The sequence below is a fragment of the Salvelinus namaycush genome, chromosome 31 (assembly GCF_016432855.1).
Source record: "Salvelinus namaycush isolate Seneca chromosome 31, SaNama_1.0, whole genome shotgun sequence".
Lineage (NCBI taxonomy): Eukaryota > Metazoa > Chordata > Actinopteri > Salmoniformes > Salmonidae > Salvelinus > Salvelinus namaycush.
Window position 1 is genome coordinate 42,363,537 of NC_052337.1, and position 12,207 is coordinate 42,375,743.

The window sequence follows — 12,207 nt, forward strand, 5'->3', positions numbered from 1 at the left end:
GTAGTTTTGCTACTTTACATTTATTCTGCACTGTTTAGGAAAAGCTGCAAGTAAACATTTAATTGTACTGTTACACTCACTGTATTCTGTGTGTCTGACAAATAATCGTTGATTTTATTTGGCATGTAGGTAGGGTTAGGGTTGTGGAGGAGGCTATGGTTAGGGTTGCACCAGTATGTGGACATGAAGCTAGGGTTAGAGTTACGGTTGTGGTTAGGGCTAGGGTTAGGGTTGTACTGGACGTGGACATGAAGCTGGGATTAGGTTTTGGGTTGTGGTTGAGTGTTAGGGTTGACGTGGGATGTGGACATGAAGCCAGAGTTAGTGTTACAGCTGTGGTTGAGGCTAGGGTTGGGGTTGAACTGGAATGTTGAACAGGGATAAGGCTCCTCCACCTCTGAATTCCCAATACAACAGAATGTTGGGACTAAACACCTCCCTCTGCAATTGGATCCTGGACTTCCTGACAGGCCGCCCCCAGGTGGTAAGGGTAGGTAGCAACACATCCACCACGGCAACACAGGGGCCCCTCAGGGGTGCGTGCTCAGTCCCTTCCTGTACTCCTTGTTCACTCATCATTAAGTTTGCCAATGACACAACAGTGGTAGGCCTGATCACCGACAACGACGAGACAGCCCATAGGGAGGAAGTCAGAGACCTGGCCGTGTCGTGCCAGGACAACAACCTCTCCCTCAATGTGATCAAGACAAAGGAGATGATTGTGGACTACAGGAAAAGGAGGACCGAGCACGCCCCCATTCTCATCAGCGGGGCTGTAGTGTAGCAGGTTGAGAGCTTCAAGTTCCTTGGCGTCCACATCACAGGAGACTGAAAGGATTTGGCATGGGTCCTCAGATCCTCAAAATGTTCTACAGCTGCACTATCGAGAGTATCCAAGCCAAGCTTCCTGCCATCCAGGACCTCTACACCAGGCGGTGTCAAAAGAAGGCCCTAAAAATTGTCAAAGACTCCAGCCACCCTAGTCATAGACTGTTCTCTCTGCTACCGCACCTCAAGCGGTACCAAGTCTAGGTCCAAGAGGCTTCTAAACAGCTTCTACCCCCAAACCATAAGACTCCTGAACATCTATTCAAATGTCTACCCAGACTATTTGCATTACCCCCCCACCCCCTCTTCTACACTGCTGCTATTCTCTGTTATTATCTATGCGTAGTCACTTCAATAACTGTACCTACATGTACATATTACCTCAATTACCCTGGACTAACCGGTGCCCCCGCACATTGACTCTGTACTGGTACCCCCTGTATATAGCCTCGCTATTGTTATCTTACTGCTGCTCTGTAATTATTTGTTTCTTTTATTTCTTACTTTTTGGGGGGTGTTTTCTTAAAACTGCATTGTTGGTTAAGGGCTTGTAAGAAAGCATTTCACTGTAAGGTCTACACCTGTTGTATTCGGCGCATGTAACAAATAAAATTTGATTTGATTTGATGTCATGTGAACTCTTACAACAGATCCCATTCTCCAAAGACTGTGGCTCTGACGAGGTGTGTTTGAGTGACCTGCTCTTGAAGTTGAAGAAAGGAGAGATGATTCCCAGGTGAAATCAGACACTCTCTCAACCTAGCCTAGTAAAACCAGACTGAACACCGGGCTCAATGTTGAGCACAGCATTCATTCTGGTTAAACCAGGCTACTCTCAACCTACACTCTTCCTCCAAGAGCTCAGGAATAACAGACATGTCTCGTATTATTAGACAAGTATTCCCATATGTTTTTCTATGGGAGCAGACAAATAAGTCCTGTTCTGTTCTGTTGGTCTGGTTTAGTGGGAATACACTTCCTCTATTAAGCCTTGCTGGTTAAAGAAAATACATAAAAACGTGTTACATAAGTTGAATGACACAGACCGGGATTCAAACAAACACCAATGTGCCGACATGGCACTGTACTTGACTTTCAGAAGCAATTTCCTTGACTTTCACAGAGATAGCATTTGCGGTAAACACTACAGATGCGGCTCAAACATAAATAACCTTTAACAGTCAAATGCAGTGTGATTTGTTTGAATCCCAGCTGTTATATGACAGACAGACAGACAGACAGACAGACAGACAGACAGACAGACAGACAGACAGACAGACAGACAGACAGACAGACAGACAGACAGACAGACAGACAGACAGACAGACAGGCAGGCAGGCAGGCAGGCAGGCAGGCAGGCAGACAGACAGACAGACAGACAGACAGACAGACAGACAGACAGACAGAAAAGGTCGTTATGACACACAGTGGATAGACAGACAGACAGACAGACAGACAGACAGACAGACAGACAGACAGACAGACAGACAGACAGACAGACAGACAGACAGACAGACAGACAGACAGACAGACAGACAGACAGACAGACAGGCAGGCAGGCAGGCAGGCAGGCAGACAGGCAGACAGACAGACAGAAAAGGTCGTTATGACACACAGTGGATAGACAGACAGACAGACAGACAGACAGACAGACAGACAGACAGACAGACAGACAGACAGACAGACAGACAGACAGACAGACAGACAGACAGACAGAAAAGGTCGTTATGACACACAGTGGATAGACAGACAGAAAAGGTCATTATGACACACAGTGGATAGACAGACAGAAAAGGTCGTTATGACACACAGTAGACAGACAGACAGACAAGGCCGTTATGACACACAGTAGACATACAGACACAAACGCACAGACAGCACCTCTTAAAGTGAGTGGCAAGGTCGTAAACCTTGGCCAGTCAGAGGGACATATGTTATTTTCACTGTTCCAGTTCATGGTGACACCATATATGACCTCATGAGATCTGTTCATGGATTCCCCATCAAATTGTGTTGTCTTCATTCTACAGCATTTAATTTCCCCCATGTAGAACTATACATTCATTCTTACCTCCCTCTGTATTGTTCTGAGTAAAACGAGTGTTGTGTTTTGCAGCTCGTCTAAGATGTTGGTCAGCTTTAAGGACAAGAGGCTCTCCTTCACTGTGTCTGTGACCAACAAGAAGGAGAATGCGTACAACACCCGAGTCACGGCCACATACTCCAAAAACCTCTTCTACGCCTCCATCAATCCTCCAGTAGGCATCAGCATCTTTGCTTTTTACACATACACATGCAACTAGAGGAGGACTATTTTGATATTTATCCGTAAGCATTTACCTGACATTATGTCTCATTTCAGAGTGATGGAACAGAGGTGAAGTGCACCTCCACCAAAGAGTCTCTTACCCTCTCATGCCAGGTGGGATACCCAGCTTTAAGGCAGAACCAAGAGGTAAGACCTGACAACAAACAACAAGACAGCCGTCGTGTGTGTAGGTCTGTGTCTCTGTCAGCCGGGGTTGCCGTTCCTAAACAATACACTGTTCCCTGTTCCCTGCAGGTGACATTTGGAATCAACTTTGACTTCAACCTGAATCAACTGCAGACCGAAGCCGATGTGAGCTTTGAAGCTCTAAGGTAGCGCTTGTTTGCTTGTTTGTGTACCGACCATAGTTGATCATATAGTGTTCTCTGTTAGGACTATGGGTCTTCTTCTGTTGCACGGGCTTACTTCTCCTCTCTACAGTGACAGCACAGAGGCGAACCCGTCAGACAACCAAGCCTCTATCTCCATCCCCGTCCACTATGACTCAGAGATCTCCCTCTCCAGGGAAGCAAATCTCAATTTCTATGTGGTTGACATGGACAATGAGGCGAACACCGCAGTTAATACCTTCAATGACATCGGTCCTGAGTTCAAATTCTCTCTGAAGGTGAGAAATCATGTGCACACAGCTACACGGTCATTTGAGTACTTTACAGTGTACACTGGTATGCCAGTCTGTGGTAAAATACTTCCTTTCCCCTTGTGGTAGAAATGGTAAGAGAAGTATGATGCGTCAATTATAAGTGTTTTCTTTTCTGTTTAGGTCTCTACAGGGAACTTCCCAGTCAGTCTGGCCTACCTCACAGTCTCACTGCCCAGTGCTACAGCAAGAGGGAACCCATTGCTGTATGTGACAGGAGTCAAAACGGAACCTGTGGGTATAAATTTGTCTCCAAATAACTAGCTCTGGCAGAGTTTATGCCCTCGCATTCTGTGTCAATAGTCTTTGCTGCCAGATCCCGTGCCAGTGTTGTTTTGGAATACAGCTGGGCTGTGTTCAGGAGAGAGAAAACAGAGCGAAACAGGTTAAGCGCAACGCCGGGGGCTCTATTCAATCCGTAGTGCTGAAGATCCGCTTTAGAGCGCGATTGACAATTAAAGGCAAAGTTCCCGCGGTCGGACACTGCATTCCCGTTATGTTCCTGCATTCCCGTTCCCGCGGTCGGACACTGCATTCCCGTTCCCGCGGTCGGACACTGCATTCCCGTTCCCGCGGTCGGACACTGCATTCCCGTTCCCGCGGTCGGGCACTGCATTCCCGTGGTCGGACACTGCATTCCCGTTCCCGCGGTCGGGCACTGCATTCCCAGTGAACGGTGCATATTTCAACTCAATCGGAAATTACCTTTACAATTTTACGCGTATCTTCCGCGATACTTCAATGTGTCACGAACCGGCTCGTAGCCCGTAACAAAAAGGGAGACAACGTGGAGATCAAGGAATAACAAAAATATATTTATTCACTAAAGTAAACTATAAACAAGTAACAATGGTGTGTGTAGTCAGTAGTGTAAGTGGTTGCGTGCGTCATGCAATAATGAGGGGTGTTGAATGGTGCCAAAGCAAACAAACAAACAAAACAGCCACGACCAAAATCTAACAGTGTGTCTGCGTGGAGAGCGTCCCATTTCGCTGACGACCCTCCGCACCCCGATATCCTATTAAGGAAAACAAGAGCAACGAGAAAGAATTTGGCAGACAGAGTGGGAGGGTGGTCGCAAGTGAAACGGATTGAATCCAGCCCGAGGACGTACCACCTGACCAATACGAATACCAAATGTTGTTGCTGTTCTGCAGGCTGGCGAAGTGAGCTGTGACGTAACCAGCCTCGTCAACCCTCTGAAGATCAGTGAGAAGCCGTACACAGCATCCTTCTCCAAGGAGAACCTTATGGGCACAGAGGATCTGGTGCGTGCGTTGTGTGTTTTTTTTGACAGACAGACAAAGATAAGAGTCACAGTTTATATCTAATGATCTCCTCTGAATACATGTCCTATTGTTTCCTGATATTTCCAGAACTGTAAGACAGCCAAGTGCCAGCCTATGAAATGTGTCCTGAAAGACATGGGGATAAAGAGCGATTTCTTTGTGAACGTGACCACGCGGATATGGAACGGTACCTTTGCTGCTGTACGTATAGATAGCACATTCATTTACACCTTGCTTCTCCTCCTCTGGCACGGCGTCTTCTCATTACCTCATTAATCCTCCTCTTGTGTTGTCTCTGAGCAGTCATCCTTCCAGTCCACCGTGCTGACTGTGAGCACAGAGATAGAGACCTCCGAGCCTGAACTGCTGGTCGTCTCTCACAGGCACCTGACGGTACTGGACTAATACATCAAAAGAGATTTGAATACAGCTTAACCTAATATCTTTGAAACCCAGAGGGAAGCTGTAAAAAAAAAAAAATAATGCCTTGTTTTTGTTGTTTTGTACAAGTTAACATCTACACTGCCCTCTCCTGGATCTAGGATGAACAGCATTTTAACAGCTACAAGACTTGTATTGCCTGACCGTTCGTAAGCGTGATACATCCCGTCTCCTGTCCTGTCCTGTCTGCAGGTTGGCGTCACCATCAGTAAACCAGGGGTGAAAGGAGAGGTGCCTGTAGGCGTTATTGCGGGCAGTGTGATTGGAGGCCTGCTTCTATTGGCTCTGGTCATTGGCTTGCTTTGGAAGGTACCGTATGCGTCAGTCTTTTGTCGACTTTACTGCTGTGAAACTCTCTTAACAGCAGATGCTCTGAGCTTATCCTACCACGACCAAGAAGTACTACCACGTCATCTCTTACGTCTGTGTGCCTCGCTCTCTCCCTCTCGGTCTCTCTCTTCCTCTCTCTGTCTCTCTCTCTCTCTCTTTCTTTCGCTCTCTTCCTCTCCCCCAGTTTGGCTTCTTCCGGAGAAAGTACAAGCAGCTGATGCAGAACACTGAGGAGGATGAGGCAGAGACCGAGGGACTGGAGAACACAGCGGCGTGAGAACCAGGCACGGGAAAGAACCCATCTCGGAAACTATAATGAGAACACATAATGACCGACGGACCACAACCACACACAAACAACAACTGAACAAACATGAATTGTACATACATACTGAACCCAAGGGCTTGTTAGTGGAAAGGGCTGTCTGGTTGGGTTTAAAATGGTTTGGGTTGTGAAGTGAACGGAGTGTTTTGAGCGAGCAGAAAGACATTGACCCTCTGACCATCAAACACATCCAAACAAAGACCCCATTTATGTCGGCCATCTTGGATCCTTTATAGGAAAGTAAATCATCTACGGTGCATTTTTACTTGCTGAATTCATACTTGGGTACTGGTTTATTTTTGTTCAAATCATTGTTGCTTTTAAGTCATAGGCTTAGGCCTATTGTTGGATAAGAAGCTTGTGTATAGTAATTTGGCATATCTATGGATGTTACTGTGCAATTTACTGTGCAATTGGTTGGAAAGCACAGTAGTATATTATAAATAGCCTATTAAATGGATATGGACAATAGCCTACGCATAAGAGATTATAGACAAATCGCCATGGTTATCATATGTTGGCATTTGGCATTCTCAGTGTTTTACTTTGCAATGGGAGGGGTTTGACATTATATTGATGCTGTGGCATCCTTTTTTATTTGTGAAAGAGAAACGTACTTAATATCAACATTTGAACAGACTCCACAACCCTTCTTTCCTACTTACACTGATGCACTTCCTGCCTCTGAGTATCTCAGTGACTGTTTCACAGAGACAACACTGTATAGTTACCCCAGCCACACAACTGTGTAAACACTGTCTTTAGAATATACACTGTATTCAGATCAGATTGATATAAAAAATGTTGCGACATCAGAGCAAAAGGCAGTTATTGAATGTGTAGAAAATGAGAATATTTATTGTGCGATTTAAAACACGAAATATGTATCATTCAGATACATTGTCATCAATTTTAAAAAGTGTTTTACTTATTCCCTACATAGCAAAAGTATAAATACAATATTAGAAGCGTGTACTGGTTCATTTGTTTATTGGTAAAGTTACTGTATCGTGATTGAGAGAATAGAGAAGCTCAGTGTAAGATACGGCACAGTAGCAAAGACTAAACTCTCTGAGAGAATGTTTACGAGAAGAAATGTTGCACTGATATTTTTACAGATATATTTTCAATGGGTACACATGCCACTTCTTTCATTAACATTTTATAGCATTCAAAAGTTTGAAAGGGTTGTATATATACTGATGGTACATTTTATTTCATTAAAACTTTACGTACATCAAGGTGTGACTGACTTAATTTTTGTATTAGGGACAGCTTTAAAAAAAACGGATACAGTGTGTATGACCTAATATTTGGCATAAAAAAGCTCCTAGATGAGGTTAGAGGTCAACTCTGGCATGTCCACTGGCACTCTTTGTTCTCTTTCCAACAGGACTCGTCAGCTTCATACACCTCCTACCAAAGACAGAGAACATCCCCCAGCATTAGCTTCCTGTGGAACTAATTGCACTAATTCAAACTGTCTCCAGACAGGCTCTGCAGCCATGTGACTGAGTCACTTGACAACGATCAGTTAAGTTGTGGAAGTTCACACAACTCTTAAAGTTAAACTTCGAGATTTTGGTAGTGAAGTATAGTAATTACATTGTTACTGCACAGGTATATGAGCAACTTAATTGAAAGTGTTTACTAAATGTATGTATGGGTACAGTGTAGTACAGAATGGTCACAAGACATAGGGTAATCATTGAAGGGATACTTCAGAATGTTGGCAACGAACCCCTAATCTACTTCCCCAGAGTCAGATGAACTCATGGATACCATTTGTATGTCTCTGCATCCAGTATGAAGGAAGTGAGAGGTAGTTTTGCGAGCAAATGCTAACCCGTGTTAGCGCAATGACTGGAAGCCTATGGTATCTACTTGTAGGCTAACAGTTACCATAGACTTCCAGTCATTGAGCTAACACTAGTTAGCAATTGCGCTAACGCTAGTTAGCAAGTTCCGTCAAACGGCACACAGAGACAGAAGAAATGGTATCCACGAGTTCATCTGACTCTGGGGAAGGTAGATAAAGTGCTTCGTTGCCAACATTCTGAAGTATCCCTTCAATGATTACCCTATGTCTTGTGACCATTCTGTACTACACTGTACCCATACATACATTTAGTAAACACTTTCAAAACAAGTTGAATTGATACCTGTGCAGTAACAATACAGAAACGACATTGTGTTAACGTGGCATTTCAGTAATAGCAATAGGAAACCTTCTTCGCTTATCCGTCTCTAACTACATGATCAGGTCCTGCTTACCTTCTTCCATATGGGCACGGTGGCTTTCAGGGTATCTATACAGTACTGCACTGCCTCCAGAGAGTCCCCTCGGTGAGGAGACGAGATGCCGATGATCACACTGGCCTCCGTCACAGGCACCACCCTGGAAAATAAAAGAAGACATGTCTTATAGCATAGTTATCCTATAGTTAGTTTTACAGTTCCCCCACCCATAGTCCGACATACAGTAGTAACTAGTAGTAACTAAGTGTTAGGTAGGTAGGTAGGTAGGTAGGTAGGTAGGTAGGTAGGTAGGTAGTAGTTTACCAGGAATGAGACAGTAAGAGATTTGTGAAGCTCACCCCAGTCGATGATGAACACAGATGTGCCTGACAGTCGGCCATCTTGCCCTGATGTCAGTGTATATCTTCCTGAGTTCTGATTCGGCCATGGGGATGTAGGCTTCATACTCCAGCTGCACCACTTTCATCCCTTCGAAACGGTTCCTCGTCGTCCCTGAAATAACGAATCACAATCATCACTGGCATTATGGCCTCAGCTTGGACTGAACATACTATGTGCCACAACTCTGTGTTAGCCTGCTGAACTAAAATCTAGGCATTCATCGAACCACCTCCATTAGACATGCCTCAAATCAAATCAAATGTTATTGGTCACGTGCACATGGTTAGCAGATGTTAATGCGAGTGTAGCGAAACGCTTGTGCTTCTAGTTCCGACCGCTCAGTAATATCTAACAAGTAATCTAACAACTTCACAACAACTACCTTACACACACAAGTGTAAAGGAACGAATAAGAATATGTACATATAAATATATGGATGAGCGATGGCCGTGCGGCATAGGCAAGATGCAGTAGATGGTAGAGTACAGTATATACATATGAGATGAGTAATGTAGGGTATGTAAACATTATATAAAGTGCCATTTTTTAAAGTGACTAGTGAAACATTTATTACATCCAATTTTTTATTATTAAAGTGGCCAGATATTTGAGTCTATGTTGGCAGCAGCCACTCAATGTTAGTGATGGCTGTTCAACAGTCTGATGGCCTTGAGATAGAAGCTGTTTTTCAGTCTCTCGGTCCCAGCTTTGATGCACCTGTACTGACCTCGCCTTCTGGATGATAGCGGGGTGAACAGGCAGTGGCTCGGGTGGTTGTTGTCCTTGATGATCTTTTTGGCCTTCCTGTGACATCGGGTTCTGTAGGTGTTCTGGAGGGCAGGTAGTTTGCCCCCGGTGATGCGTTGTGCAGACCTCACTACCGTCTGGAGAGCCTTACGGTTGTGGGCGGAGCAGTTGCCGTACCAGGTGGTGATACAGCCTGACAGGATGCTCTCGATTGTGCATCTGTAAAAGTTTGTGAGTATTTTCGGTGACAAGACAAATTTCTTCAGCCTCCTGAGGTTGAAGAGGCGCTGTTGCTCCTTCTTCACCACGCTGTCTGTGTGGGTGGACCATTTCAGTTTGGTCTAGGGTCTAGGGTGTCAGGTAGGGTTGAGGTGATATGGTCCTTGACTAGTCTCTCAAAGCACTTCATGATGACGGAAGTGAGTGCTACGGGGCGGTAGTCATTTAGCTCAGTTACCTTAGCTTTCTTGGGAACAGGAACAATGGTGGCCCTCTTGAAGCATGTGGGAACAGCAGACTGGGATCGGGATTGGTTGAATATGTCCGTAAACACACCAGCCAGCTGGTCTGCGCATGCTCTGAGGCCGTCTGGGCCGGCAGCCTTGCGAGGGTTAACACGTTTAAATGTTTTACTCACGTCGGCTGCAGTGAAGGAGATCCCGCAGGTTTTGGTAGTGGGCCGTGTCAGTGGCACTGTATTGTCCTCAAAGCGAGCAAAGAAGTTGTTTAGTGTGTCTGGGAGCCAGACGTCGGTGTCCGCGACGGGGCTGGTTTTCTTTTTGTAATCCGTGATTGACTGTAGACCCTGCCACAGAGGTCTCGTGTCTGAGCAGCTGAATTGCGCCTCTACTTTGTCTCTATACTGACGCTTAGCTTGTTTGATTGCCTTGCGGAGGGAATAGCTACACTGTTCGTATTCGGTCATGTTTCCGGTCGCCTTGCCCTGATTAAAAGCAGTGGTTCGCACTTTCAGTTTTGCACGAATGCTGCCATCAATCCACGGTTTCTGGTTGGGGAAGGTTTTAATAGTCCCCGTGGGTACAACATCCCCAATGCACTCGCTAATAAACTCACTCACCGAATCAGCGTATACATCAATGTTGTTGTCCGATGCTATCCGGATCTCACAGGTTACTCACTCAATGCTACTTAATCATCCTTATATTCAACAGAAATATCCATGACACCTTACATTGGTCAGTAAAACAGTAGACATAAAACAGTAGTTGAGCTGAGCTGTGTGTAGTCCCTACCCACCTATGAAGATGGAGATGGCTCCACAGGAAGGGCAGGTGACAGAGTCTGACACTGTGTCCACCGAGAGTTTGTCATGTGTCAGTGTAACGAGATCCCTGGGATCCCCTTCCGCCTCAGCCATCTGGGTTAGGAGTGAGGGATGAGGAATCTAAAAGAAGCAGACATTTGACATTAAATTGAAATTGGTGGAGATTGTGAGAAAAAGTTGTCTAATTTACCGCAGGGGACAAAAATCTGAACCTAAAGGCAAAGTAATTCAAAAGGTCAATACTGCATATGCAATATGAACGTGTCTTCCATGATTAAGAGAGTTAATGTTAATTATTTTTTTACCTAAATTATGTTTAATTTATCCTCCACTCAATGGCGGAATGACAGCAACCTCATCCCCGTCCCTAAGGCTCACACGCACGTCCCCAAGTGCCATGTACTCCTGTCGCACAGCCAAAACAACTGAATCGCGCACAGCAGATAGTCTTTGGAATAAAGAAAATACATTACATTAATAAAGTAATGAGTTAAATGAGATATCTTCTAAGTGAACTTGTAGGGTCTCGTATTTACCTGGGGTGTCTGCTGACGAGGACTTGCCACAGCTCGACGGTCGTCAGTTCTGAGGCGACCCTGATCGTCTCCGATTTGAGTCCCGTCAGCTCGGCACTTTTGGCGAAATAGAACACTGACACCTATTGAACACGTAAAAACACACACATTGCTGTAGGCCTACCTTTGACAGATATGAAGACACTGACAGTTCAGATTAATATTGAAATAATCCTGCTTCCCACTTGTTTTATTTTTGGCAAATACAAACTCTTGAACCGCCAACTGTGCTTACCTCGGTAGTCATGAATTAAGTTGTATCCGCAACATTGATAAATTAATGTAGACTACTATGTTACTACTGCAGGACTCCAGACCCGTAGACTACCAAGGGAGAATCTCAATTGCAACCTCCTGGCGTCCTCTCTCCTCGCCTCCTTCTCAAAACCCATTGGATGAGATAGCCATAGATCCCGCCCCTCTGACCTTCTTCTCCAATGGGTTTTGAGAAGGAGGCAGGAGCGAGGCCGCGAGGTAATATAATTGAGATTGTTGCCATGCGTATTTACGTTACACTCACTCCTCCTTGCAGTCAGCTGACTAGAAGGCAGGAAATAGGAGGAGTGTACGTTCACCCCAAAACTAACAGACAGGCCACCAGATGTCCTCATAACACATTACAAATGTAGGCTAGACCCAAATAAACCGAAATGATGCCATAAAGAAAATCTAAAAACACATTTTTCCCCCTATCATTCACAGCTGTTATGCCATACTCTCTACTACGATGTTTTCTCTGGTATTGCTATTTGAGGTTTAACCTATGCAAACTAGTAC

The 12,207-nt window shown here is 45.0% G+C and overlaps 2 protein-coding genes across 3 annotated transcripts in view; one reads left to right on the forward strand and one right to left on the reverse strand.

The window, feature by feature from the left end:
- The window catches only part of LOC120026277 (integrin alpha-2-like), a 33,597-nt gene extending 26,174 nt beyond the window's left edge, over window positions 1-7,423 (forward strand). Inside the window, exons 19-29 of the mRNA XM_038971105.1 lie at window positions 1,479-1,564; window positions 2,945-3,086; window positions 3,191-3,283; window positions 3,392-3,468; window positions 3,578-3,764; window positions 3,921-4,031; window positions 4,955-5,065; window positions 5,174-5,287; window positions 5,390-5,479; window positions 5,720-5,836; window positions 6,042-7,423. Of these exons, the coding sequence (XP_038827033.1) occupies window positions 1,479-1,564; window positions 2,945-3,086; window positions 3,191-3,283; window positions 3,392-3,468; window positions 3,578-3,764; window positions 3,921-4,031; window positions 4,955-5,065; window positions 5,174-5,287; window positions 5,390-5,479; window positions 5,720-5,836; window positions 6,042-6,134 (1,221 nt within the window). The 3' untranslated portion in view covers window positions 6,135-7,423. The remainder of the gene's footprint in view (window positions 1-1,478; window positions 1,565-2,944; window positions 3,087-3,190; window positions 3,284-3,391; window positions 3,469-3,577; window positions 3,765-3,920; window positions 4,032-4,954; window positions 5,066-5,173; window positions 5,288-5,389; window positions 5,480-5,719; window positions 5,837-6,041) is intronic.
- On the reverse strand, window positions 7,156-11,775 carry LOC120026276 (molybdopterin synthase catalytic subunit). 2 transcript variants are annotated; one of them, XM_038971103.1, is made up of 7 exons: window positions 11,666-11,775; window positions 11,392-11,513; window positions 11,161-11,303; window positions 10,828-10,975; window positions 8,780-8,933; window positions 8,457-8,580; window positions 7,156-7,598 (listed from the first exon to the last, which is right to left on the reverse strand). In XM_038971103.1, the coding sequence occupies exons 4-7, from the start codon at window positions 10,946-10,948 to the stop codon at window positions 7,530-7,532; spliced, it is 468 nt and encodes a 155-aa protein (XP_038827031.1). In that variant the 5' UTR covers window positions 10,949-10,975; window positions 11,161-11,303; window positions 11,392-11,513; window positions 11,666-11,775; the 3' UTR covers window positions 7,156-7,529. The 2 variants fall into 2 exon arrangements, with proteins under 2 accessions (XP_038827031.1, XP_038827032.1); XM_038971104.1 differs by lacking the exon at window positions 11,161-11,303.
- Window positions 11,776-12,207: the final 432 nt, after the last annotated feature.